The sequence below is a fragment of the Barbus barbus genome, assembly GCF_936440315.1.
Source record: "Barbus barbus genome assembly, chromosome: 23".
NCBI classification, from domain to species: domain Eukaryota; kingdom Metazoa; phylum Chordata; class Actinopteri; order Cypriniformes; family Cyprinidae; genus Barbus; species Barbus barbus.
The window spans coordinates 23,909,884-23,935,557 of record NC_136751.1 but is presented as its reverse complement, the minus strand read 5'-3'; the positions used below and the strand labels follow the sequence as shown (position 1 = coordinate 23,935,557).

Below are 25,674 nucleotides of genomic sequence, written 5' to 3'. Positions count from 1 at the left end.
GAACAAGAAGTCAAGTCATTAAAGGAAGAGAGGGCTTGGTGCCTGGCCACAAAACAAAACATGAGCTCTTATTTTTAATTAGCATGCAATGAAAACATAAGTGTGATTTCAAGTACAATCTCATTATTATATTATTAATAAGTCAGTTATGGACTTACGTGGAACATTTAGCTGACTGTCAGGTTGCTTTCAAATAGTAAATGCTGTAGGTGTATCTTCAATAGAAGCCATAACAAAGCTTGTCTGGAGCAACCATGTTTCAACAGATATTGTTTTTTAAAATGCTCTGGTGCTCCTTCCTTATTAGCTATGACACTTGGGGAATTCATTAAGTTGCTGTCTTTATTTTTACATCAAGCTACAAAGAAAGCATGACGTGGTGAAGACTTCATCTCATCACATACAATCTTACCCTTGTCAAAACAACACGGTCTGAGGAGACGACACAAGCCAACACCTCGGTGAACTGACCAAACTATATTCTTTATTAGAAAGACCGAGCAGTCCTCCAAAGAGCTCTACAACTTGTTAGGATGTTACATGCCAAATATACAGTCTCACATAAAAGTGCAATGTCACAATGTATAAGCAGTATCTTTATTATTTGATCATTCTTACAACTTAAAACAACGTTAGTAATAATTTATTTACTATAATCCCTAGCAACTCATACTGGATCTGAAATAAGAATGCCACAGCACAGAGGACGTTGGATGAAGTTCCTCTAAAACAGTTTTTAAAGGCACTTTCACAAGTACAGAGATGTACATGGACACACTGATATAACAGCAATTAAGTACAGAGATTCTACTACTGTGTAGTTTTGCAGGGAGAACATTTATCACATATAATATACACTCTTCAAAAAAATCAAAGAAAATAAAGTTTGTAATATCGTTCAATAAAAATTGGTAATCAAAAGGCTTTTTATTTTGTTCCTTATAATTACATGTTTAAAAACAGGCATTGCTTTTAATTTTCTTGAGGGTACGTACAGTTTGTCTCCTTTATTCAATGAAGACAATTTCGTAAACCCAAACACATTTCATAGCATATCCTACCTAAATATGAATTAATTGTTGTATAATTATCAGTGAATACAGTACAAATACACACACGCACGCTAAGCTATTGTCAAACTGTCATCATAATGTGAATGTCAATAACGTCAGATTGATATACTGTATGCGAAATCCCAGATCTTTAATTTTGGAGTGCAAATACACTGATGCTGTACATAACTCTTTATCTTTGGGTACCTAATTTGGGTGCGGTGCTGTGTGTGACATAATTACGAAGGGTTAATGGGCCTCAAGCACACATAAGAAACAGCACTATCCCACGAAGCACTGCAGTAACAGTCTCTGAGTCCATGGCTATTGGCATCATTCCCTTGTTTGGTGAACCAACAAGAAATATTGCCTCAAAAGTTTCTAGAAAAGTACTTGCATGAGACAACTAAAAGGATTATCGTTCATGCTTATAGGGTAGAACCAAGCCGAGCGTTTTAGACAGCTAAGCTGACAAGGAAAAGATTCTTGTTGCCTATCCACATCGATCTCTAAGTAGCACTTGAAGAACTTTACTATTTTGGCAGCTAGACTTGACTATTCACAGATTACATCTAATTAAGCAGATAGATACTACAAAAATATTGTTTATAGAGAGCAGTTGGTTCCTTGGAGAAAGTAATGAACGTAAAGACAAAAAAATAGGTTTAGCGGATGTACATTTATATACACAATATATATTTCAAAATAACAAATCAAGAAAAACGAATGTTTCTTCAACGTAAGCGGATATGGTTTACGCAAACTCCCTGGGCATATATTCAAATATTACTATCAAAAATATAATATTCAAAGTAAAGCCTTGCTGATACAACTTTAACGTTAACAATGACAGCCAATCAGGACGGGCAGAAGATGTGACATCACATGCCCTTATATGGCAGTGCGTTTCCAACGTCAACATTCCACAAAGAGTCCAGACTAGAAATCACTCTGAGATGTAAAGAGACACATTTCCCACAATCCTCATGCTGTAAACAGAGAAACCAAAGACCCTGCTTAGTTTCTGTATTATTCACATTTAGCAGTTTTTCTAGTGGATGTAAACTACTGATATAGAAAAAGCCACCCTAACAACATACCGCAGGAAGCTGTAGTGATTTGTTGCTTTCTTTAATATCGTTGTCACAACTCCTTAATCTATTCACACAGACTATTGCGGGAAAAAAATAAGGTGTCAGACAAGCATGCAAACTGTATTTGAAAACAAATAAACTGCTTTCCGTTAGTTGCAGGTGAATAGCTAAAAAAGTTTGTTGGAATCGACCAAACTGGGAGAAAATGTAAATCTCTGAAATAGTAAACATCTGTTTAACTAACTCTACTCTTCCTCAGAATCATGCTTAGTGACTGATGTTATTCGAGTTTATTAATAATCCCTATTATAGTGTTGGAATTGTATACACGCTAACTACCATCGCCTCATTAACCACAGTAACGTATTTCTAGTATCTTTAGTTATCTACATTTGCTTTAGTCCACTCTCTGAATGAAATGTTGCAAAAATGAAGAACCACACGTCACCATGTTCATTGGCAATAAAATCCACTCTAAATCTGGCTCTGACAGCAGTGGTCCTCTTTGTCCCTGAACGTTTGGCCTACAATGAATCACATGGTACAGGATTTGTCCAGCGGATCCTGTGGAGGGGCCGCCGGATGCTGCACCGCTCCCGTCTTGGGTATCGCCACCATGGGTTTGGGCCGTAGGGCGGGGGGCTTGAGCTGCACCCCCATGCGCGGGGCCACGGCGGGCTTGAAGGTGCTCATGGTATCGTTGGAGGAGCTGGTGCTGCGGCGCATGGGCGGCTCTGTGATGGCGGGCCGCAGCAGGAGGCCGTGGAGTTGGCTCAGGGACTCGGTGGAGCTGGCCGGTGTGGGAGCGTTCTTCATCTGCTCCAGGGTGTCCAGCACCACGTCAGGGGCGTGTTTCGCAGAACTCTGCCGCTCGAGCTCCTTCAGCTCATTTAGAGCAGTGTTCATCGTCTCCTCTATGTCCTACAAGAAAGAGACAGCGAATTAGAGCATGTAGGTGGCCAGAATTATAACAAACATCAAACAAATGACAATACAAGCAGACAACATGATGAATCACGTCTGCTGAGATCAAATATATGTTCATGAAATGGTCAGATTGTTAGTATTAAACAAAGCTGATGTATAAGTGAAACAATGCATGAGACAAGCATTAAAGCAACACTGAAAATGTTATGAAATCAGTGGGGAGTTATTGAAGTAGGTTTTTGGGGGGCTAGAATATGGACTGAATAAAACCATCTTTGCTTTAGAACTATTTTAGAAAATAGGCCTTATTCATGAAACACAAGCAAAATTAATTTGTGTGAACTGTTTGTAAGTCATTCTCACTTAAGGTGCCTTAGCAAATCTTCAAAAGTTCAAAATAATTTATGAAAATAAGACAAATTCTTATTTTAAATAACTTCAAAAAATCTTTTTTATTTAATAACCAGGCTTTCCGAAGCCTTGCAAAATTAGGAATTTTAAAATTGTGTTTTTTTAAAGATCAATTAATATATATATATATATATATATATATATATATATATATATATATATATATATATATATATATATATATATATATATATTTATTTATTTATTTATTTATATATACACAAAAAAAATCATGGACATTTTTAGAATGAATATACATCTCTAATTCATCTAATTTCTAAAATGTTTTATTGTGTACAAATCACTGAGCAAAAGTATTTTTATTTTATTATTATTATTATTATTATTTTTAAATTCAGTAATCATAAATGAATGAAAAGATCATGTAAATTCATTAGGGAGGTCTCAATCATTTAAAAAAAATTAAATATGACAAAACAGGCTTTAAAATAAGCATAAATGGCTACAAAATTATTTTTAAAACCTGCCATTTTTATGTAAGAACCAAAAGTCTTGGGTCAAAGTATAGACTTAAAATAAAAATAACTGAGGAGTTATTAATAAAATAATAATAACAATAATAAAATATTATAATGACAATGATATTTTTATAATAGTATTTTTTTCAATTATTTTACTGGGTAGAATAATTTCAATTATTTTACCTAGTCTTTGGCAGTAAAAATATTTGTAATTTCTCAATTGTTCAATGTTCAATTGTTAAAAAGAATGAGAACCCTGAAGATACAATCCCAAAATGAACTGCGCTAAAATAATTTTTGTACCAAAATTTGAAAACAAGCCTAAATGGTCAGCCTTCAGATACTGTCTTGGCCAATTGGGCGGCTTGGAGTCCTAAAGGGTGAGAATCACTGGCTTACATTAGATTTGAACTGAATTTTGAGTGATTTACATATTTTCTTTGCTCGTGTTTCATAAATGAGACCCAGTGTGTGAGTGTGTGTTGCAGATACGCATTAGTCATTAGTAACAGGAGGCAGTAACTGACTATGTTACAGGGCTGGGCCTGCTGCGCATGGTGTGAGGGGCGTCGTCGCTCGCCTCCCTCTGACCTGTGCGATGCTCTCTGGATCCAGGCTCTTGCCGTGAGGCTCGGAGAAGCTTGTGTACTGGCCTGAAGATGTGGACCTACGGATGGGAGGGCTCTCCATCTTTTTTATGGACTCGTGCCGGTTGATGTTGGTCAGGCTGCCGTGGCCGGTCCGTCTGCGTCTCTCGGGACTATCCATGGGCATGTGTCCTCTTCCTCTCAGCAGGTCCCGCGGAGTGTAGTGGCCCATCACTGTGGATCCCAAATCTGGGTTGCCATGACTGCCGTGGTGGCTCTGGGAGGGGTGGACCAAGCAGTGGGCGTCAGTGGGGCGAGCTGGAGGCCTGCGGGTCGGGGGGTCACTTCTCTTCCTGTGCCTGCTAAATAAAGCAGGAAATATGACACGTTGAAGTGTGCAATGAATCCATTTCCATATTTGGAGACCACTGCGAATACTGTTAGCTCCACGATAAGTGGTGGATGTGGTTCAAAAACATTGCTGGTCATCACATGCTGCACCAAGTGTGCTAAACTTTCAGCATTCATGCTTAATTAGCATCAGCGTCATCTCCAGTATCTGTGGTAAGACCTACTCTGCATATTCATGACAAGAGGCCTAACAGGAAACAACTTATACACAGTCATAATACATCATTATGACTCCTGCTATTACAGTATTAACTAAAAAAGAGCTTCCTCTGAGAGATGCCTCATGTCAGCATTAAAATATGGGTTTTTAAAGGCAAAATATCAGTTTTGCCTCTAACTTTTTTTTTTTTTTTGCAAGTTAGTCTGTGTTTATCAAGAACACAACAGTCAATGAAGAGCACAAATCAAAACATGACTTGTAAATGTAATATGTCATTTACAATCAGGCTATACTTTTGACAAATTATGTGAAGACATAAAAATGTGTGAAAATATTAGTTAATTGTGCTTATTTAGATCACATAATAGTTTAGCAAAAAAAATCAGCCATAGAAAGACTTCTAAAGAATCTTCCAAAACATTTAAAACACAAAATTAATGGAAGATGGTGGAAAGCAATGTTGTTATCGTTAATTAAAACTATAAAATAATTTTTGGATAATTGAAAAAGCTGAAATAAAATGTAAATATATATGTGTGACGTAAATATTATATATTTGTATTACAAATATATGCAAAATATTAGATAAACTAAAAAAAATACAAAAATTAGAAATGTTGCCTTGAACAATTTACAGAAAAATAAATTAAAGCTAAATATAAATATTTAAAAAGCTAATTAAAATAAGAAAAGCACATACAATTACTAAAACTTAAAATAAAACTTAAAATAAAGCTAATCCAAAAATTACTAGTGGAGATGACAGTTGCTCATGACAGTTTAGGAAGAATAAAGACAACTATTCTGTAATGCAAGTATCCACCAGTAAGTATGTTTTAAGGCAAAAAGTGCACACAGTTGAAGAAACGCCTATAATTAGTAAGATGGAGTATTTCTATCATAACTGTTTAACCATGAGATGCCTCTTAACTTGTACTTAATGAGCTCTTGTAATGCTTGTATAATAATTTTGACAGTCTGTGATGGATGGCAATCAGTAATGACATGCTAAATTATGAATTTATAAATTACATAACTGTGCTGCTGATAAAGATCAAAGTAAACAGAAATGAAATGAATGTGAGTGTTATTTTATCTAAAGTAGCAGTAGAAGTATTAGTCCAGCAGAGGGCGACATGCACTACATTAAAACATGGAGCAACTCAATGGTGCACTGCCGCATCATACAAATGAGAGTCAAATCATGAAAACATGGTGAACTGGTGATTTTGATGGAAAAACCATACAGTATACAGTAAATTCATACTGAGCAGCATCTAACACTCAGTCTGCAAAGGTCGGTTATCACACAGCAGTACACTAACACTCACTGCTTATCCAAATATTCTAGCAAACTCAATGTAAATAAATACTATGTTAGGAATAGTGCTGACATATCTAAGAGAATATTTGTCTTTGGAGATAACCACTTTATGATTTGATTGCCATAATGTCATTGGGTTTACAGTTGCAGAGGAGGCTATCCTCAACCGTGAGGAAGTATGTTTGATAAACACACTTATGGAAGAAGGAGAACATCTAAATAAAGACAAATGCACTAAAAGATTTAAGAGGCAGGAAACGAAGCTGCACGACACAGTGGGATAGAGAGAACGAACGTGGGAGAGAGCAAATGAATATGAGGCAAATAAACACAATGAAAATAAAGACTAAATGTAATAAACTTCAAGAAGAAAACCCAAACGGGGACTTCTGGGGACTTTTTTCTTGTTACTTGTAAGGTATTTGTTTGTCATTTAATTGCTTGATACTGAATTCCCTCAATGTCTTGGAGTGCTTGAAGCGAGGGGAATTCTGGGATGCTTTCGTTCACTCACCTGCTGATGTAGGAATCAGGTAATCTGCTGTCTGTCGGAGATCCGATGTCTCTGCTGGAGCATTTCTCCTCTCCTCCATGTCCACTGCTGGCCTCGCTGTCTGCCTTCTGGCTCAGAGTGTCAGAGAACGTGTCATCCCTGTAAAAAAAACAGCAAACAAGAAGTTATAATAACCTATTTACATGCATTAGGCTTAATTTAATGTTTAATAGCAAACTGTTTCACGAGAGACTACAAGAGCTCCAAGTGCCACCAAAACACATTTCAAAATGGCCAAAAATTGGTATTGCTGAGCTCTTCCTTTTCACTCAACACTCCCCAATACATTGCATGTAGGGGGTGGGGGGGTTACTTTAGATTATTTTCTAATACAAATTGCAATTGTTAATCATGAAAGGTTTGCTGTGTTTGTTTGTAGGGCTGCACAATTTGACAAAAAAAAAAAAGAATTGTGTCAATACGACAATATAAAATAATAAAACTAATAATAACAATTTTAATTATTATAAAAAGCTACAAGTTTGCCTTGTGTGATAATATATCAATATGACCATATAATAATAATAGTTATTGCTGTTGTTTGTTTGTTAATTTTAGTTTTAATAAATATATTAACAATAACAATAAATTTTAATATATTATATGCATTTACTTTGAACCAAGGTCTGAGACACTGAAAACACCTGATCATGAGTTGCATGTGTGCAAATAAACATAGTGCTGCACTTTGCTTATATTTACAAGATGAATTAAACTGCAGCCTTTGTGACTTGACAAGTGCAATAAACCATACTGCAATTTCAGTTTTATTTCGACTAACTATGCAGTCCTTCAGAAATGGAACGTAATTCTTCATTTTTACCTTGTCTAACCTTTTCTGGGTAGTGAAAAAAGCATCAGCAATATTTCAGCAATCTTATAAAGCAATCAATCGCAAGGACCTTTTCCTTCTGAAGGCTCAAACAAAGATTCAATTTGCTTTCACTATTATTGCTGTTTACAATGTATATTTCCTGACTAACTTTCAACCTTGTAACATTGCCCTTCTTCAATGCTTTCATGTGAAGGTCAAGCGGTACGTGATGCTTGTGTAGAGTGGTGTGTTAAAGCCCTGACACGAGGCCTGTGAAAGAGACTTGTAGAGCATATAAAACTCCACAAATCCTGTGTAAAATCACAGCTGCTGATGGAGCCTATTGGACTGAACATTAAGTCACATGTGCATGTTTTCTAGCACCAAACAGACATTTCTATCAGTTGTGAGGTGAATTCTCTCCATTGCATACGTGCCATAGAGGAAATCCTGTGTGTATGAGCTGTCCATCCTTTCAATCTCTGGCTCTTTTATTGGACTGAGGGACTAATGCTGCTGGTCTAGGGGCTCGCTCTCTACGCCTGGCTGTAAATTCTCTCAGTGCCACGAGCCAAGAACACACAACAACAGAGGGTCACGATATGAATTATTGATACACACACACAGTGGGCTGGTATGGGCTCTGTTGTTGGCGTCACTCAGCACTGTGCCCAATCCATTAGATTTGCCCCCTTTATGAGCCATAATCTGTTCAAATAGGCGCCAGTGGTTGCCCAGGCGGAACAAGTTGTCATGACAATAAAGGGATTTTGAGTGCTGCAACTAAACTCAGATGTGCCTCGTTTTGTTCCAAATCCAACTAGGTGCCTACCTAGACAACATTTTAAGGCTTCATAGGTGTACTTCCGTGTAAATAGGCATTTACTTCCTTGCTGCAAAGTATGCAAAATATAGTACATCAAAGCTGTATTTGGAAATACGCAGTATTCAAATGGCAGATAGAGTACATCCAGATTGTAATATAGAACGTTTTATTAATGGTCACAAATTTCTTAATTTTGGATATATATGATGAATTACAATTAATCATAAAAATCCGTGCAATTAGTCATTTTTGTTAGATTCACAACCCTAATATATACTACATTAATAAATACTCTTGCTATCACCTACCTCTTATATTTTCCATTTTACACACATTATATCTTATCTTAATTTTTAATTAGATTTTATATATTGTGTTGTATTTCTGATTTACATAAACTTGCAGATATTTTCTAATTTGTTAGATATTATGTATTTTTACTCTATGTATAGAGAGTAAAAACTTTTCAGTGCAAATAAATTTAGAATCGGAATTTAAATTATTGTAAATTATAATTATATAATACTGAAAAGGACTGAATAGACTAATACTCAAAAACAGGTAAATCTATTCAGCCCAATATTTGTGCATTTTCTATGTATTTTCTTGTCTGGTTAAATAAAGGTTACTAACATCAAACTCTGTTGAAGCACTATTATTATTTGTATTGTTTTATCACTGTAGAACAGTTAAGATACTCACATATCCTGTACAACGATGTACTGGTGAGGCACTAGGCCGTCTATGCCGTTGTGTCTGCCCTCCCACCAGTCATCCGACGCTCTCTGATACAGCAGTAGAGACGCACCCTTCTTAAAGGACAGTTCCCGTGCAGAACGGCCCACATAATCAAATTTTGCAATGGCTTCAATGGGCTCCCCCTCTGCAGAAAAACAAAAAACAGCATGGTTAATTCAGTGAATAAGCAGAGCAGAAATAGATGTCAGTGGCATCATTAGCAGCAGATTTCCATTGGAAAATATCCAATCATAACTTCTGTGTGATCAATTAGCCTTTCCGCATGCGTGGCATCACCCATTTCTGCACTTCTGACGTATGCTATATGAAACGCCTAAAGGGAAAGAATATGGAGTTAATTGAACACCAGTCGGTGCTATTTACATTACTAAGTCAAATGAATCCATACAATGCACATGCCTCAGCTGCATCTGACCGTTCATTCACATGTGAATGACAGCATTTCAATACATCAACACTATAGGGTCTCTGAATAGCCGGTGTATATGCCTTTGTCGTCATGACCCCCTTTACATAAGGACTCATTAGAGAGGCAACCGGCTTCAATGCATGCAAAGCAGCTACAGTTCTGGCAGAACGGGCTGTTCTTATCCTCAGGACAATCGGGAAATGTGAACCTTACCAACACCTCAATGCCTGCCAAATGAGTGCAACACCTCTTACTAAACAGCACTGTGATATATTGGTGTTAATACTATGGTGCTTGAGTAATAAGGTACAAGACACCATGCTAAATTATGAGAAATGTAAAATTTTAATATTTTATTTATATAAATGTTTTAATATTTAAATTACACGTTTAAATATTTAACTAAAATATATTTAATTATTTATCTCCTTTTAATTAAATTATTTATTACAATAGCTTTTATTAAAAGTTATCCATTTTAATAAAAGTGATAAAAATATTTTAAGCAAAATGACCAATCTGCATCTATGAGCGCCACTGTGGATTTTATGAACGGATATAAACCGCGATAATGGAATGAATACCATATTTTTGTACAGTGTTTTTTTCACATTGATACATGCAAAGTTAAGAAAAATTATGGAATTACCACAATGGTGATATCTATCATAATATTCACATTTTTCTATTTTCATAAAACCTTAATAACACCACAGAACTTTTCTGTAACAACAAAAATCTCATTAAAAAGTTGCTAAATTATTAATTAAATCACAGTTAAAGGGGAATGATAGTGCTTGCAATTCCTTCAGCATGGCCTCAAGTTATAAGAAATATGGAAATTATTCCTTCTTATATTTAAAAAAAATTATTATATATTTTTAATATTTAAATAATATATGTAAATATTTAAACAATACAAATATAATATATAATTATTTAAATATGCAATTATTTAATTTAACTGCGGTATTACCCTCATTCCCATATCCATCATAGCATTACCATTTTACTATATCCATAAACCCTCGGTAACACATGGTCATTTTATAAAAACACATCTCAGTATAAAGTTGAAAGTAACTGAATCACTTTGTATTTTATGTAATTAAATGCATATTGTGAATATATGTTCGGTCTTAAAATTTCTTTCCTTTCTGTAATGCATTTTGCATTATAGCGAATAATGAAGCATCAAAACTTTGGTAAAATAGTATAAATACTTGCTAACGTTCAAAAAACCTCTAGAGAGAGACAGCTTTACCACTGTTGCAAATGAAGACGGAGAAATGAGAGAAAACCTCACAAATCCGACAAAAGAGAATACACTATCCATCTAAAATTGGGAAGACAGTAAAAGCAATATAAACACGAGAAGCACAAGCTCAAAGAGGAAATGCTTTTTCATTCTCGCCAGTATGGAGATGACAACGAGTCAATGAGACGTAACAGGCGTGAGTTGACTGTCAGAATTAATAGGGCTGCTCTGAGACCAGGCACCTTGTTAATAAAGAGGATGGGGTGGAGATCAATATAGCCATCAACTGTCCACACGTCCCTGTCTCTCCTCCATCTCTGCCTGACAGACGCTGTCATTCATTCAGTGTCCTTGCGAAAGCCTGTTCATGTATCAAGGACAGAGTTTGAGAACACGGCGGGAGACAAAGTAACAGTTGAAAAGAAGTTATCTAGATTATGTGTGATTTTAGCTCAAAAAACAACTAAACAAGAAAGAAAATCCAGATATTGACCCAACTGATTCATTTGCTTACGGTCCCAAACCTTGCTCACTAAATTACACAAAGACACTTAAAAATACACGTAATTCAGTAGTCTGTATTAAAGAAGCACAGACGTTAAACAAGTGTTATTCTTGCACCCGCTTGCTTTAGTTGATTGCACATTGTACCATATGGACTTCTTGTTGCCCCAGAGGAGAGCTAACAACCCATGCTAGGTTTTCTGGCTAAACGTACACTGCTCTAGCAGTAACTTCCCCACAAGCACCCCACAGTCTAGGAATAGAAGGAATAAAGGCTGACAAAGTAGAAAACTCTTTGTAAGCTGCATTTCCTGTTTTTTAATGTTTTTAATAGAGACATGCTTGCAGACTGCAGGGGTGCTGCCATTTAGAAGAGAAAATTTGCTTTTTGCAACATCATCAGGGACCCGTTAAGAAATGTAACAAAGACCACATGTTTTTAACTGTTTAAAGGGTTTCCTACTGAAAGGCTGGCATTTCAACAAAGCTTTGCTATAAAACAGAAACATCCTAATTAAACTTAACATGAATTCGAATTCAATACCCATTTGAATTATATAATGTGACTTCTTTTTATAGAGAACCCAAATATTCAAGAAAAATTTGTATTTAAAAAAATTTGAGAAGCAATAATGCTTAAGTCATTAAAGGTGGGGTATGTAATTTTTTAAAAAACGCTTTAGAAAACTTTAGGGCAGAGTACCAAAACAAACTTGTAGCCAATCAGCAGTAAGGGGCGTGTCTACTCATGATGTGGAGGGGAGAGCGTTCAGTGAACAGCCGAGCCAAGCGACAGAAAGATAGAGATGGCGGATAAAAAAACAAAAGAGGAAAACGTCTACGGAACGATAAGGCAAGAAGTAGGACCCGTGTAAATATCGGATCAGCTTTCCAGCGCTAGAGAGAACTCAAGAAGCGGAAGGCCTGCGATCGGACACCGAGGTTGCTTTGGTTCTTCTCGATAGGTTAGTAACACCGGACGTGGTGCACCACAACAGCTAAAGTCTACCGACACTGGACGCGATAAAGCGACCATTGAAAATCATTTGAAATTTGTGTCAGCACGTCATAAATAGAACGCGGCAGCAGTTTTCTGTCGGGGATTTGTCGCGCCGCGCAGCTAAAATTTACAATATGTGTGTTCTTAATGTGTGTTAAAATGTAATTTATTCCTGTGATGGCAAAGTTTAATTTTCAGCAGCCATTAGCAATGTCTTGAGTGTCATTCAAATATGCTAATATGACATATGCTCAAAAACTTTATTATTATTATTGTTGAAAACAGGTTTTCTGCTTTATATTTTTGTGGAAAAAATGATTTTTTTCAGGATTTTTCAATGAATATAAAGTTAAATAATGCAGCATTTGCAACATTATGAAATGTCTTAACTGTTACTTTTGATCAATTTAATGCATGGAAAAATAAAAATCTTACTGGCCCCGAACTTTTATATGGCAGTTATACATCTACAATATATTTATCTATACATTATACTTGTATACATGTATAGATTGATTGAGAAATATATATATAATAGGGCCATTTCTGATTTCATGTCGACTTTTAACTAGATATAGCACACAAACCAACATTTCCAAAACAGACAATACTCTTATTGTTCATTGGTTTTCCCACAGATGCTGAGATTTGTCTTTTTCCTCCCAAGAGAGCATTCCGCCTGCTTATTCCAGTTCACTTGAATGAATAAATGGCTCTAAAGGCATAGCAGGGGTCCCATCACTTGGCAAAGTGGTTTTCCAGAAGGGCCCTGAGACGATCCCCTGACTGAGGACAGATGCTGCACTGGTCACAGGTTTGCTTTGAGTGAACAGCACAGCCATTGGTTCCTCAGGATTGATTATTAATGACAGATAAATGTCCAGAAACAGATTTTTTTGAGAGAAGATTTAGAAATAGAATATATTCCAAATTCCTTATTATGAAACAAGACAAAACAAAACAAAACACACAAGTTACCCATAACTGATATAAGACACAAGCTAGGGTTGCAGTGTAAAGATAATAATAATTCCTCTACTGGGACAAAGCTACTCAATACATTCATAAGGAAATCATTTGGAGCAAAACCATGGAAGCTGACAGCAATTTTACAATTTTCAGGTCAGTTATGATTCAGGCTGACATTGATATCCGACATCTGCGTTAGTTAATGGAAACCCTCACATACGTGAAGTATCAGGTTTCTCAGTTAAATGTTACAGATTCATGAATTTAAACAGACAGTAAAATGGAACAATCAAAATGAATCTTCAGCAAGCAGATGTGCATGTCTGGATGTCTAATAGTGATTTATGAACAAATGACACGCTTGTGCGCAATATCCTTCAATGGATCCGATCCTAAATGAACTGAACACCAGCGGTTCTGGGTTCTGTTTATACTCTAGTGAATGTGAGATCTGTCTCTTCAGCAGTGTTTAGAGAAGGAGAGATTGGACGAATCATGGTGTCAGAGTTGGACAGAGAATTTTATACTAAAATTTTTAAACTTTCTAAAGAAAATGTGAGCGCTTACCAATGCAAAACAAAACGGTTCAAAACCAACAAAAAACAGCTTGGTTTCAAAGTTACTTCTGTGCAAGCTGTGCTTAAAATCGCTACACTATTGGACCTTTTTCCTCACAAAATTTCACCAAACTTTTGCTTATGGAACTGCAATATAAGTCTATTGTTGATAGTTTTATCACAAATCTTTTAAGTGCAACAAACAGCATGATTTGAGGCATCTTTCATGTTCGTAGCACAAACAGTGAGGGGCAAATTATGAGTCTTAATATACAGGGTTAAGGGTTTGTTTAAATCCCTAACCTTAAGAATGAACAATAATATACTTCCCTTAGCCAAATAATTAAATCCCCATTTGAGCAATTACAGGGAGTGTCTATTCCCATTTGTTTTTATGATCCAAACACAAAGGTAAACTTCAAAGCAACCATCTTCTAATAAAGCTATGTTTTTGGTATTTCTGATTCAGTCCTGACTCCCTGCACAGACGCTCACAAATAAACAATAGAATAAACTTGGCTTTTGTCTGTCTGAGAAATCTTAGATATGGAAAAAGCAGACTTCCCACTTCTCTTATAAAATAAAGCTTAAGAAAACAGGCATTGTTCAGGTACAGACTGAGAGAGACAGGAAATGTGTCTATTTTCAGTGGGGTAACATACAGGTCAGTAGCAACATTTTACTTTCAGTTCTTTTGAAAGGCTGCACAGAAGACAAAAACAAACCACTTGATTGAGTTGAGTTTTCACTTGCAGTTTATTTCTCAGATTACACATGGGAATTGGTTTGTGTGTCATCAATGGGCCAAGCATCTGGTTTTAGTTTGTTTGTGACAATGAGCTTTGAGAACTTCTAGAGAAGTTTTTCCATGATAAAACTACATGCAGCTACAAAAAGAACTCAATTTGGAGTCAGACTGGTGAGGACATTTTTAATGCAATCTGCCCTACAGCCATGACAGACCGGTCTATGTTGCCCTGCAGCACTGGAAAGCATTTACCAGACTTGATTTAAACCCTCTTCCTTTGTTTACGGATGTGGCTCCCTTCCCAAAGGATTAGAAAACAAAAAGAAGGAGCAAAAAGTTGGACGAAGTTCTCCGCTCTTTAACGTTCACTTCATTTAGAGCTGTGAAAAGTGATTACCCAGGTCAGGGCAAGCAGGTTTAACCTTTGACTTGCTGTGTCAGAAAACATTGTATGAGGTAAAATCAATCCAGAGGCTTGGTGCACATTGGCTAAATCCACTCAGAGCTAATGGGAAGAAGGACTGGACAGGAAACGATGACCTAACCTTGTTCCCATGACCTCAAAGTGCTTTCATAATGAATAACCTACATTGACTGGCATGGGACGTCATAGTGTGTACATACAGTACTACAAGGTGTGGTGTATGAAATAAACATACCATCCTCACTGGTGTGGGTCTCTGCTCCTCCATCCTGATCAACCTCCTCAAGAGCTCCATGTTCACTGTATGGACTCTCACTGCAGAAGAAAAGAGGAAATCAAGACAAATAATTATTTTGCCAAATAATATAGGTTTATAGGAACTATTTTTAAAAAGCGTAAGAGACTGTGGCATTTATAGCATCTGTAAATCAAATATTTAATAGTCACATGAGCTTAAAACATTCTGTTCTAAAATTAATTTGATAGCTGTGACAAAATCTTGAAAAAAATCTTGAATAGCTTTAATTTGTTTAACATTTATCATCATTTATTATCCTAAGATGCAACTATTTGAACATCTGGAATATGAGGGTGCAAAAAACCTAAATACTGAGAAAATCGCCTTTAGAGTTGTCCAGATGAAGTTCTTGGCTATGCATATTACCGAACAAAAATTAATTTTTGATATATTTACAGTAGGAAATTCACTAAATATCTTTATGGAACATGATCTTTACTTAAAATCCTAATGATTTTTCGCATAAAAGAAAAATGGATCATTTTGACCCATACAATGTATTTTTGGCTATTGCTACAAATATACCCCAGCGACTTAAGACTGGTTTTGTGGTCCAGGGTCACACATTAGAATGATTTCTGAAGGATCATGTGACACTGAAGACTGGAGTAATGGATGCTGGAAATTCAGCTTTGCCATCTCAGGAATAAATTATATTTTAAAATATATCAAAATACAAAATAGTTATCTTAAATTGCAATATTTTTTTTGTTTTTACTGTATTTTTAATCAAATAAGTGCTGCCTTGGTGAGCTAAAGAAACTACTTAATGACTTCAAATTTTTAAAAGGCAATGTATGTTTGTATGTGTGTATTCCCTATTTGAATAAATGCATATATAGGGAAACACAGAGTTAAATCACAGCCAGAGTAAAACTCAGCCTCAAGCAAACAGTACAGAGGCTGTCATTGGTATTCAAGAGGAGTCGGGCAGGGTGATTGGGATTCTATCAGTAGCACAGTGTGGTTACTGAGACTGGCACTAATGCGCTTCACATCCTTGCAGATTACCTCTGACACACAGTAAAGCCATTTTAAACAGTGCCCTGCCACTCCCGCATGCCACACTACCAAAGGGGAAAATATGAGAACCGGCTTCGGCAAGTTTAAGAAGGGTGGATGTAATATCTGAAATGCTCAAGTACAGATGCTTACAGTGGCAGGTGTTTTGCTTCAGTTTAGGGGATAAAGACTTGTGGGAGTTGGGCCGCTCTCTGAGACAAAAAAAAATCACTAGCCAACACATACACACAGCTGTGGAGCTGGCGGAAAATGTATCTTTCCTCTTCTCATCTATGTGAATTTCAGGGAGGAACGAGTGTTGGTTTGGCTGGTAATCTTTCCTTACCTTAATGGTGGCAATTATCAAGATGGTTTCAGTCTGTCTCACCTAGTTGAAGATCTCCAAACCGTTTCGGCCTCTAAAAAATGTCCCACCTTCACTAAAGAGCTCACTATCGGCACCTCATCTTTTCACATAATTACCCACACCGAATCCAAACACGGCTCAGATGCAGCTGAGCCCATCACTCTTTAGATCCAGACACGCATGCCTGTGATATTCAGCGCATTTTAAAAACAAACCTTTGGCCCTGTGCATAACCTCACAGAGAAAGAATGAGAAATTCCAGTTTTATAACACAAATGTCAGCTAACTTATAGTTTGGAAGAAAATAACCATCATAACTATTACACTGGGTTTCGTTGAAGGGATAATTCACCCAAAATGAAAATGTGGATTTTTTTTTGGAGGAAAGTCCAAAATTCAATGAAAGTCAATGGGGTCCAAAACACCAATGGCCTGTATTGAACTTCACTGTGTGAAAGACATTGATGAACACTGAAAGTCAAAGTTTTGTAACGACATGAGTGACAATGTTGTTGAAACTAAAACCATTGCATTTTTGGAAAGTGAAATAAAATATTTTATATATAAATATTACATGGAAAAACTTTTTGCCAAATCAAAATTTCTAATTTCATTTTTTTTTTAAGTTCAGGTTAAAGCACTAAAATTACCAAAACTAACTGAAATAAAATGAAAGGCAAATAGAAATATAAAACAAAAATTAATAAAAAAGACAAAGCACATTACAAAATTACTAAAACTTAAATATTAAAAGGCTAACTTCAAAACGAATAAATAAGATATCAGTATAAATAATAATAAAATGATGCTGCATAGTGAGTAAATGATGACAGAATTTCCGTTTTTGGATGACTATCCCTATAAATTATGCATTTTTGACCTGTATTGCTTTTCTTCCAAATCTTTTATAAGGATTTATGCTCCTCTCCTGGATCAACTAGACCCGATCTTCAAAACAAAGAGGTCACACCCTAAAACTGTGCTAACAAAATAAGTGGCTCACTATAGCACTGACTAATAATTTATTTTATTTCAAGTCACGCCATCGATGTCTGGATAACACTACTAATCCTCAAAAATACAATAAAGTCTAAAACTTTAACAAGCTCAAACAGTTTCTGGATTCTCATCACCCACCTACATGCAGTTGCCCAGACAGTTATCACTAAATAATTAAAGATAACATCGTCTCATCCTAGCACTCACCAATAGTCTCCGCCTGCCATACACTTCTCGTACATGGGGCCGTCAAGCTCCTTCACGTCAGGAAAGATAGTCTCATGGTGGATGATGATGGTTTTGATGACCTCATTGACATGGGCCTGGCAGGAGACCTGGTCCTGAGTTTCTGGAGTGGGCATGAGGGTGGGGCCAAAGCAGATGGCCAGGTTATAGGGGTCCATCATATTTTCATCGCTGTACTGGGACAAGCTGCAAGGAAAAACAAGCTTTTAGGACAACTGACAACCAGCAAGTCTGGTCTCAGCATTTCTTAAAGATATGGAACGAGAAGTGATTATGTAATTCTCAGTCAAGTAGCATATTATATCATCAGCATTTCAGATGTCACTTCATGCATTCTTAAAGCTTTCTGTGTGTTTGTAAGACCTTCAGACTTACTGGTTGAGGAAGGCGAACAGATATCGCATGACCACGAGCACTGATCTGGGTACAGTCAGAAGGATCTTCCGTATATACAGTGATCTCTCATACAGATTGTCTATTCCTACAAAAGAAGGAAAAAGAGTAAAAATATAGTAAAAATATATATATAATAGATATCTTACAGGATTCTGCAAATCTCCCACTCAGTGCCTATGGATCTATTTAGCATTATTTGGTTTAACACGTCACGTAAATGTCGACATTCATGTTCATGTAGAGAAAGTGTAGGAGTCCTGAAAATGTATCTGTCTTGCCATGACATTCAGAATTGATTATTCAGGGCAGCCATTGTCGTCCAAGACACTCGGGACCTAAGTAAAAGATGCAGTACTAAATTTATAAGACTGAAACAAAACTATAATATAAAAATATGTTATAAAATACAAAAAACTAAAAATAAGAAAAATGACAAGCACATAAGAAAAAAAACATACTAAACTAAAACTAAAATGAAAACTGAAAACATAAAAATAAAAGCTAATCCAAAATATATATAAAAAGATCCTGAAATAGCACTGATTTGTTGCTTCAATTTGCCCCAGAAGTCATATATAAGTATATAGCACATGCACAGAAAGGTTTGTAACCATGGACATGATCACGCACTCTCTGATTCAGTGTTTTAACCACCACAAAGAGTGAATTAAAAAACAAGGCAATTAACTTGAGTGCATTTAAATTAATTGGCAGGTGTACCGACCCTCACACTGGAGTCCGGACCTAATGAAGCTGATTACAAGAGCATTAAAAGAGGTAAAGTCTAAAAACTATTAAACTCCTCTTTTTTTTAAAGAAGCTTAAAAATGAATCCAGAAGACTGGCATCCTAGAAATGTGTGTGAGTATTGCTGCAGCTCTCCTGCAGGAATGTACAGAGATTTCATTGGGTTCTCTCCTTGGAGGCATTATAACTCACTTCCTGGAATTCCATTACGGATTTTTGTGGTCTCCTTAGTAAAGTCCTCTCAGGCTATGCTTGGAAGCATACTATCACTATTACATGGCAACATTAGTATGATGATGACTGAACTGGACATAATAACAGCTGTGATCTTTCTGATTTCCTTCCTATTTTACTATCTGATCTGACTGCCAAGACATTTCTACCAAAAATTGTTTTAAAAAGCCAACGATTGGATGTGACTTGCTGATTTAAATGACTTTTGCACAGATCTGAAATGTTTGCTTACTGTTGCACATACTATTTTTAAAAATATATAGTGCATACTACACAGTATGCTACTTGCTCATTCCAAACATAGCTTCAGATTAACAACTAGATCTTGATCCCATTAGATCCCACGGGTTGGCTGTGAGACACACAGTACTTATAAAAGCAAAATCAGCCTCTGTAGAACAGAATTAAAAACTGATGAGACCTGCTCTCATCCATAGCTACTTTAGCGCACACAGATCTCCGATTCATCCTCTGATAGAGGCTTAAAATAGCCATGTCACCATTAAAAAAGATCTGGGCTTTTGGGAATATGCTACTCATGTTATTCGTCTTACTTGAGCATGAAACTGGGTTTCCAACACGGATCCTGAGCAAGAGAAGCAATTTAAAGACATTGTCAAGCCTCACCACAGACAAGGCACATGTCTACAGAAACACAACTCAAAGTAATCTCCTACAGTGCAGTGAACGCACAACTCTGACAGTCTAAATATAGAGCTGCCGTGGACAAAGAACAGGAAAGGCCGTGTGTTGGAGGGAGTGTGTGGTATGCTGGGAAGGGGTTAGTCGTGTGTAAATGTAAACAGCAGGGAATCCCCATTAGTCACACTCTACAGAATGTCACAGGCAAAGGGCCGCACGTTGGTCAGGTATGTATGAACACACGCCTTGACATTCCTCCACACGCACAGACATACAAAACCCACACATCCAAGCTCACGGGCCCTTCATCTAGCGAACTCTGTGGCTAGATTATCTTGATATGTGGCCAAATATTTAGAAATGCCTGTCATGTAAAGCTACAAGTGATATTTTTATACCAAAAACGTTTTTGCAAATCAAAATAATTTTTCTACATGGCAGGTAAAACGTCAAAGCAAATGTATCCAGGTATGAAAATGCTAATGGCATTAAACCATCTGAAGTTTAAACTTGAAGAGTATAAACTTGAATTTAAAGATCAGGGTAAGTTTAACTTATTTTGTCTTCTGGGAAATATGTAACTATCTTCTGTACCCTCTGAGCAGTACTAAATGAAAAAAATATGATATTTAGGCAAAATAAATTTTTTTTACACAATTCCATTCTGTTCAAAAGTTTTCACCCCCCGGCTCTAATGCATTGCTTTTCCTTCTGGAGCATCAGTGAGAGTTTGAACCTTCTGTAATAGTTGCATATGGGTCCCTCAGTTGTCCTCAGTGTGAAAAGATGGATCTCAAACTTATACAGTCATTCTTGGAAATGGTTCAAATACACAAAAATGCTGGAAAACCAAAGAATTTGTGGGACCTGAAGGATTTTTCTGAAGAAGATTCTGTAAATATGTTTGTAATATTTTCTTATATAACATAAAATAGTACAATTTAATAATTTTATACTTCTTACGTGTATATTTTATTTATATAATGTACAATTTATGACTCATTTAATGTATGTTCATATTTTCATAACTCATTTACTGTATGGTCATATTTTTTATAAAAAATGTTAAATCAACCATCCATTGTTCCACCTTATTCCGAGTTGCAGATCACAAATATCCCAATAACCCAACAGAAACGACTGAGCATCTTGGTGTCATACTGCATTAATTCATTCAGTTCAGTGTAGCCTCATCTATGATCATGATAAAGCACACTTTCTGAACTCTTTCAAAGTCACACAAAGTTGCATTCATACCAGTTGAAGGACCAGCTGAAGCCCTAATGTGTCATGCCATGGTGGAACACACACTGTGCTGTAATGGAGTGTGCGTAATGCTGTTAGCGTTAGCCTGAGGCGCTGGACGTCTTGTCATACAGTGAAGAAAGTCACTGTCCCACTGTTGGGGGCAAATGACTGAGATCTCTTTATGTGAGAGCGCACGATAACAGTTCAAAGCACTGTTAATTCACACTGAGAATCAATGACAGATTTACAGCTGCAGGTCAATAGAACGTTTAAAAAAAAAAGAAAAATGAGGCACTTACTGATACAAGAGATGAGATCACTGAATCTTTCCTTTGGAAACAGAGGGTTCTCCAAACCTCGAAAGTAGAGTTTCAAAACTCCCGCAACAGAGTTTATATCATGGTTATTCTCTTCATCTGTCAGGGGATCATTACCTAAAAGACATAACGTGCCAAATATGCTGAACAAAATATTTATATTTAAAATATTTGTACACACAAAGAACTGAAAACTTCTAATAAACTATTTTGGTTTATCTTGAGATTCAAGAAATGCTGATGTGGATCTATATAAATAAAAAGAAAAATGTCAAGACATGTAGATGTTTTTCCAAGGAAGGAAATATCCTTAAATCATGTGAACTTAGGTTCATGACTCCTATGACTCATTGAAGACATAAGAGATTCATTATTATTCAGCAGCGACAGCGCTTTTGGAGCTATTTCAGAAACCTGAACTCTGTTACCACACACACACCTACCTCTCTCAAAAGAGTTCTTGATATCATTGACTTCAACTTGAGATCCAGACACTCGGAATATTCCTTGATGCTGAAGGCCTTAAAATTAGAGAGAGAAACTGTGAAATAACTGCTTAAATAAGACGTCTTCCAGTGTCCATTTAAATCCACTGGAAATAAAAGCCGGTCCATAGTAACCCACAGACAAATCCCAACCCCAAAAGCTAAGCCCTGTGCTTTTGAAAAGTTCCCTTTTTCTAATTAAAAATAATGAATGAAGGAGAGAGAGTGCAATCAACTTTCACAAAAACATCCGTCAGTCCGGATTAGCTTTTAATGGAAAGCTTGGCTGAGGGTCAGAAAAGATTAATTAAAAACGTCTCTATAGTTCCAGTAAGACGGCCACACACAGACAACTTTCAGAGCTTACAATAGACACACAGGATCTACAATAGTTTATACAGACATATGATAAAGACCTTTTTGGACTGAACATCCTCTGACATTAAAATAGATCTAAAACAAGTCTGTGCATGGCCTACACTGGGATGGGACGGATTCGGAAAGGCCACGCAAAAATGGGACCTACCCTTCACTCTAAATAAGTACCAAACTTCAGCTAACCAATGAGAGGACAGGTAGCAATTGGATTAGACAAGTTTGAAGTCAATAGCATAACTGTTAACTTCATCTGTAGGCTTACAATATGGTAACAATAATGGGCTGTTTTTAAGAAGTTATGGGTATTTTATGGTTTGAGTTGCAAAGCCGTGACAATATGACTTACCATACAGGTTGATGAATCGAATACAGCTCTCAACAACTCTTGGTATTGCTTGTCCAGAGTCCTTAAAACAAGACAAACATTGGCAATAAATCAGGATGCTTGCTAAACAATCAGTCTAGCTCTAAAATCAACTGAAAATATCCCACACACCATGTATCATTCATGTCGGAGATGAGAAGATAATCCTTCTTGAGCCTTACAGACCCTTTTTAAAGTGCACACCTAAGATTCTGTGCCTTATCCTGTCTCAGACAGGAAATAAAATGACAACTTAGATCTGCGTGCTAACATGGTTCTTGAACATGAATGAAGCCAGTGCCACTGTGGAAAAACTGAAATGCTTTAGTGAATCCTGCTATGTGATCGTGGCGTCCGGGCTGCCTGTTGTGTGGGGTTAGAGCTGTTTGTTCAGTGTTTGGCAGCGCTCGCTCTTACAAGCTTTTAAAAATAATGTTATCTGCTTTTAACCCAGGGAATGTGCCAAGTCTGAACACTGTGAGAGTGCCAGGAACAGAGGCAGACCTCACAGGCGCTACATTTCCCAGCTATGATCAGCAATATGGTGAATACAAAATGTACTGCCGCAAACATGTTTAATTATTAACATGGATACAAATTCATAAATCATAATTGAAACATAGATGGAAAAGACAAGGAATGCTGAAAATCTCTGCATTTTATTGTGCAGAATTTTACTTTATATGAAAAATGTAATATAATAATCCAATAATTAGTTTAGTTTTTTTAAATAACCACTTATTTCCTTTTTTTACATATTCATTGTTGTATTCAAATTTTAATATTAATACGTTTAATATTTAATAAAATCTTGGACAAATTACTTTTTGGCCTGTGTAAAGCACTATAAAATTCTAGTGTGAAATTTATTATTATTATTATTATTATGAGTACTAATTGTAAAATGTTATTGAATTTGTGGGATAATCTCTCCGTTAAATTAAATAAATCATAATTGTGTGCATTAGGGTCACTGGAGCCAAAAAGAATGAACTCTTGTCAAGCATATGGACACATACTTTGGGGTCCAAAAGTCTGAGATCACTAGTGAAAATGCTTCTATTTTGCATATTTATAATTTAATACAAAATATTTCCTTACAAATTATATTGTTATAACAATTTGACTCAAAAGTTGAAAAATATTTAAAAATATTTTTTTCTAAATATTTCATATTCAAGTTTTCTTAGTTTTCTCGTACCCAGTTTTAAATAGAAAACCTAGAATCTGTGCAGTCTCAGACATTAGGGCACCACTGTACATGGTTCACACCTCCTTAGGATTAAGCAAAGGTCACTGGAAGTTGAACTACTGGAAGCTTAGAAAGACATGCAGCAATGAGCTAATTAGGACAAGCCGACTGTTTCTGTACCTGGTGTCTTGTGTGTGAGTTCCGTCGTCCACGACTATGAGAGAAGGACAGCAGAATGAGAGGACAGAGAGCCAGAGAACGAGAGAGCAGGAAAACAGAGAGAAAGAGGCGATCCCCAGGTTATTTGGTCTCAGCACTACAAGCCACCAACAACAGCCTACAAAATCATTATTAGTCTTCCAATGACACCATTAGCTCCAGCCTCACAGAGAGAAAAAGAGGGGGTGTGCTGACAACACTGAATCCTATTATCCAATAACATTCTTCAAGTTCCATAAATTTTTCAATGAAACTTAAATTACAGGTATTAAAAAAGGTTAGTTCATCAAAAATACAAAAATCAGCATCATTTACATTTACAACTTATGTTGTACTAAATCTTATTGACTTTCATTTTTCCATGGAACACAGAAAAATTAATAAATAAACATGTTTGCCTTCTCTATACATCAAAAGTGAATATAGTCAGATGGTGATGAACTCCAAATATGACCAAAACAGTACCATAAAAGTGGTCAACATGACTTGTACTATTTATTTAAAGAATAGTGAAGACATACAACAACTGACAGAAATTTAAGTCTTTATATGCTAAAAATCAAAGCGTTAATGGGATAGTTCACCCAAAAATTTTAATTACCAAATGATTTACTCACCCTCAAGCCACCCTAGGTGTATATAACTTTCTTCTTTCAGACAAATACAATTGGAGTTATATATATATAAAAAAAGCCCTGGCTCTTCAAAGCTTTATAATGGCAGCGAATGGGGTCAAGATTTTGAAGCCCAAAAAAGTGCATCCATCCATCATAAAAAGTGCTCCACATGGCTCCGGGGGTTAATAAAGGCCTTTTGTATTTTTTTCTTTTAAGACTGTTTGTCTTGGATTGATTTGTGGACCCAAGGAGGACTAGCAACCACTTTGTGGAAGCTAATGGGGATCCAAATAAACAATAAACAATCTCTAGCTTTGGCTAACTGTCGTACACACATTCACGAGAGAGTGGCCTTCCAGCGGATGACATAGGATGTGGGCGTACTGTAAGCTCCCCCTGAAGCCATGTGGGAGTATACTTTATTAAAGATGAATGCACTTTTTTGGACTTCAAAAACTCAACCCCCATTCACTGCCATTATAAGGCTTGGAAGAGCCAGGATATTTATTTAATATAACTCATTTTGTATTAGTCCGAAAGAAGAAAGTCATATACACCTAGGATGGCTTGAGGGTGAGTAAATAATGGGGTAAATTTAATTTTTGGGTGAACAATCTCTTTCAATGAAGGCAAAAAGCATTGATTCTCTTGTCT

The 25,674-nt window shown here is 36.3% G+C and overlaps 1 protein-coding gene across 3 annotated transcripts in view; it reads right to left on the bottom strand.

Annotated features, from left to right (window-relative positions):
• Nucleotides 1-463: 463 nt before the first annotated feature.
• Nucleotides 464-25,674, bottom strand: part of LOC306842716 (SLIT-ROBO Rho GTPase-activating protein 1-like) — a 97,185-nt gene continuing 71,974 nt past the window's right edge. The window contains exons 12-22 of one of the 3 annotated variants that reach the window (XM_079373737.1): nucleotides 24,365-24,398; nucleotides 22,975-23,035; nucleotides 22,209-22,286; nucleotides 21,748-21,882; nucleotides 18,557-18,662; nucleotides 18,143-18,367; nucleotides 15,505-15,584; nucleotides 9,344-9,524; nucleotides 6,963-7,100; nucleotides 4,558-4,915; nucleotides 464-3,067 (exon numbers count right to left, since the gene is read on the bottom strand). In XM_079373737.1, the coding sequence (XP_079229863.1) occupies nucleotides 2,681-3,067; nucleotides 4,558-4,915; nucleotides 6,963-7,100; nucleotides 9,344-9,524; nucleotides 15,505-15,584; nucleotides 18,143-18,367; nucleotides 18,557-18,662; nucleotides 21,748-21,882; nucleotides 22,209-22,286; nucleotides 22,975-23,035; nucleotides 24,365-24,398 (1,783 nt within the window). In that variant the 3' untranslated portion in view covers nucleotides 464-2,680. Of the gene's footprint in view, nucleotides 3,068-4,493; nucleotides 4,916-6,962; nucleotides 7,101-9,343; nucleotides 9,525-15,504; nucleotides 15,585-18,142; nucleotides 18,368-18,556; nucleotides 18,663-21,747; nucleotides 21,883-22,208; nucleotides 22,287-22,974; nucleotides 23,036-24,364; nucleotides 24,399-25,674 lie in introns of all 3 variants that reach the window. The other 2 variants (XM_079373736.1, XM_079373738.1) reach the window with 2 other exon arrangements.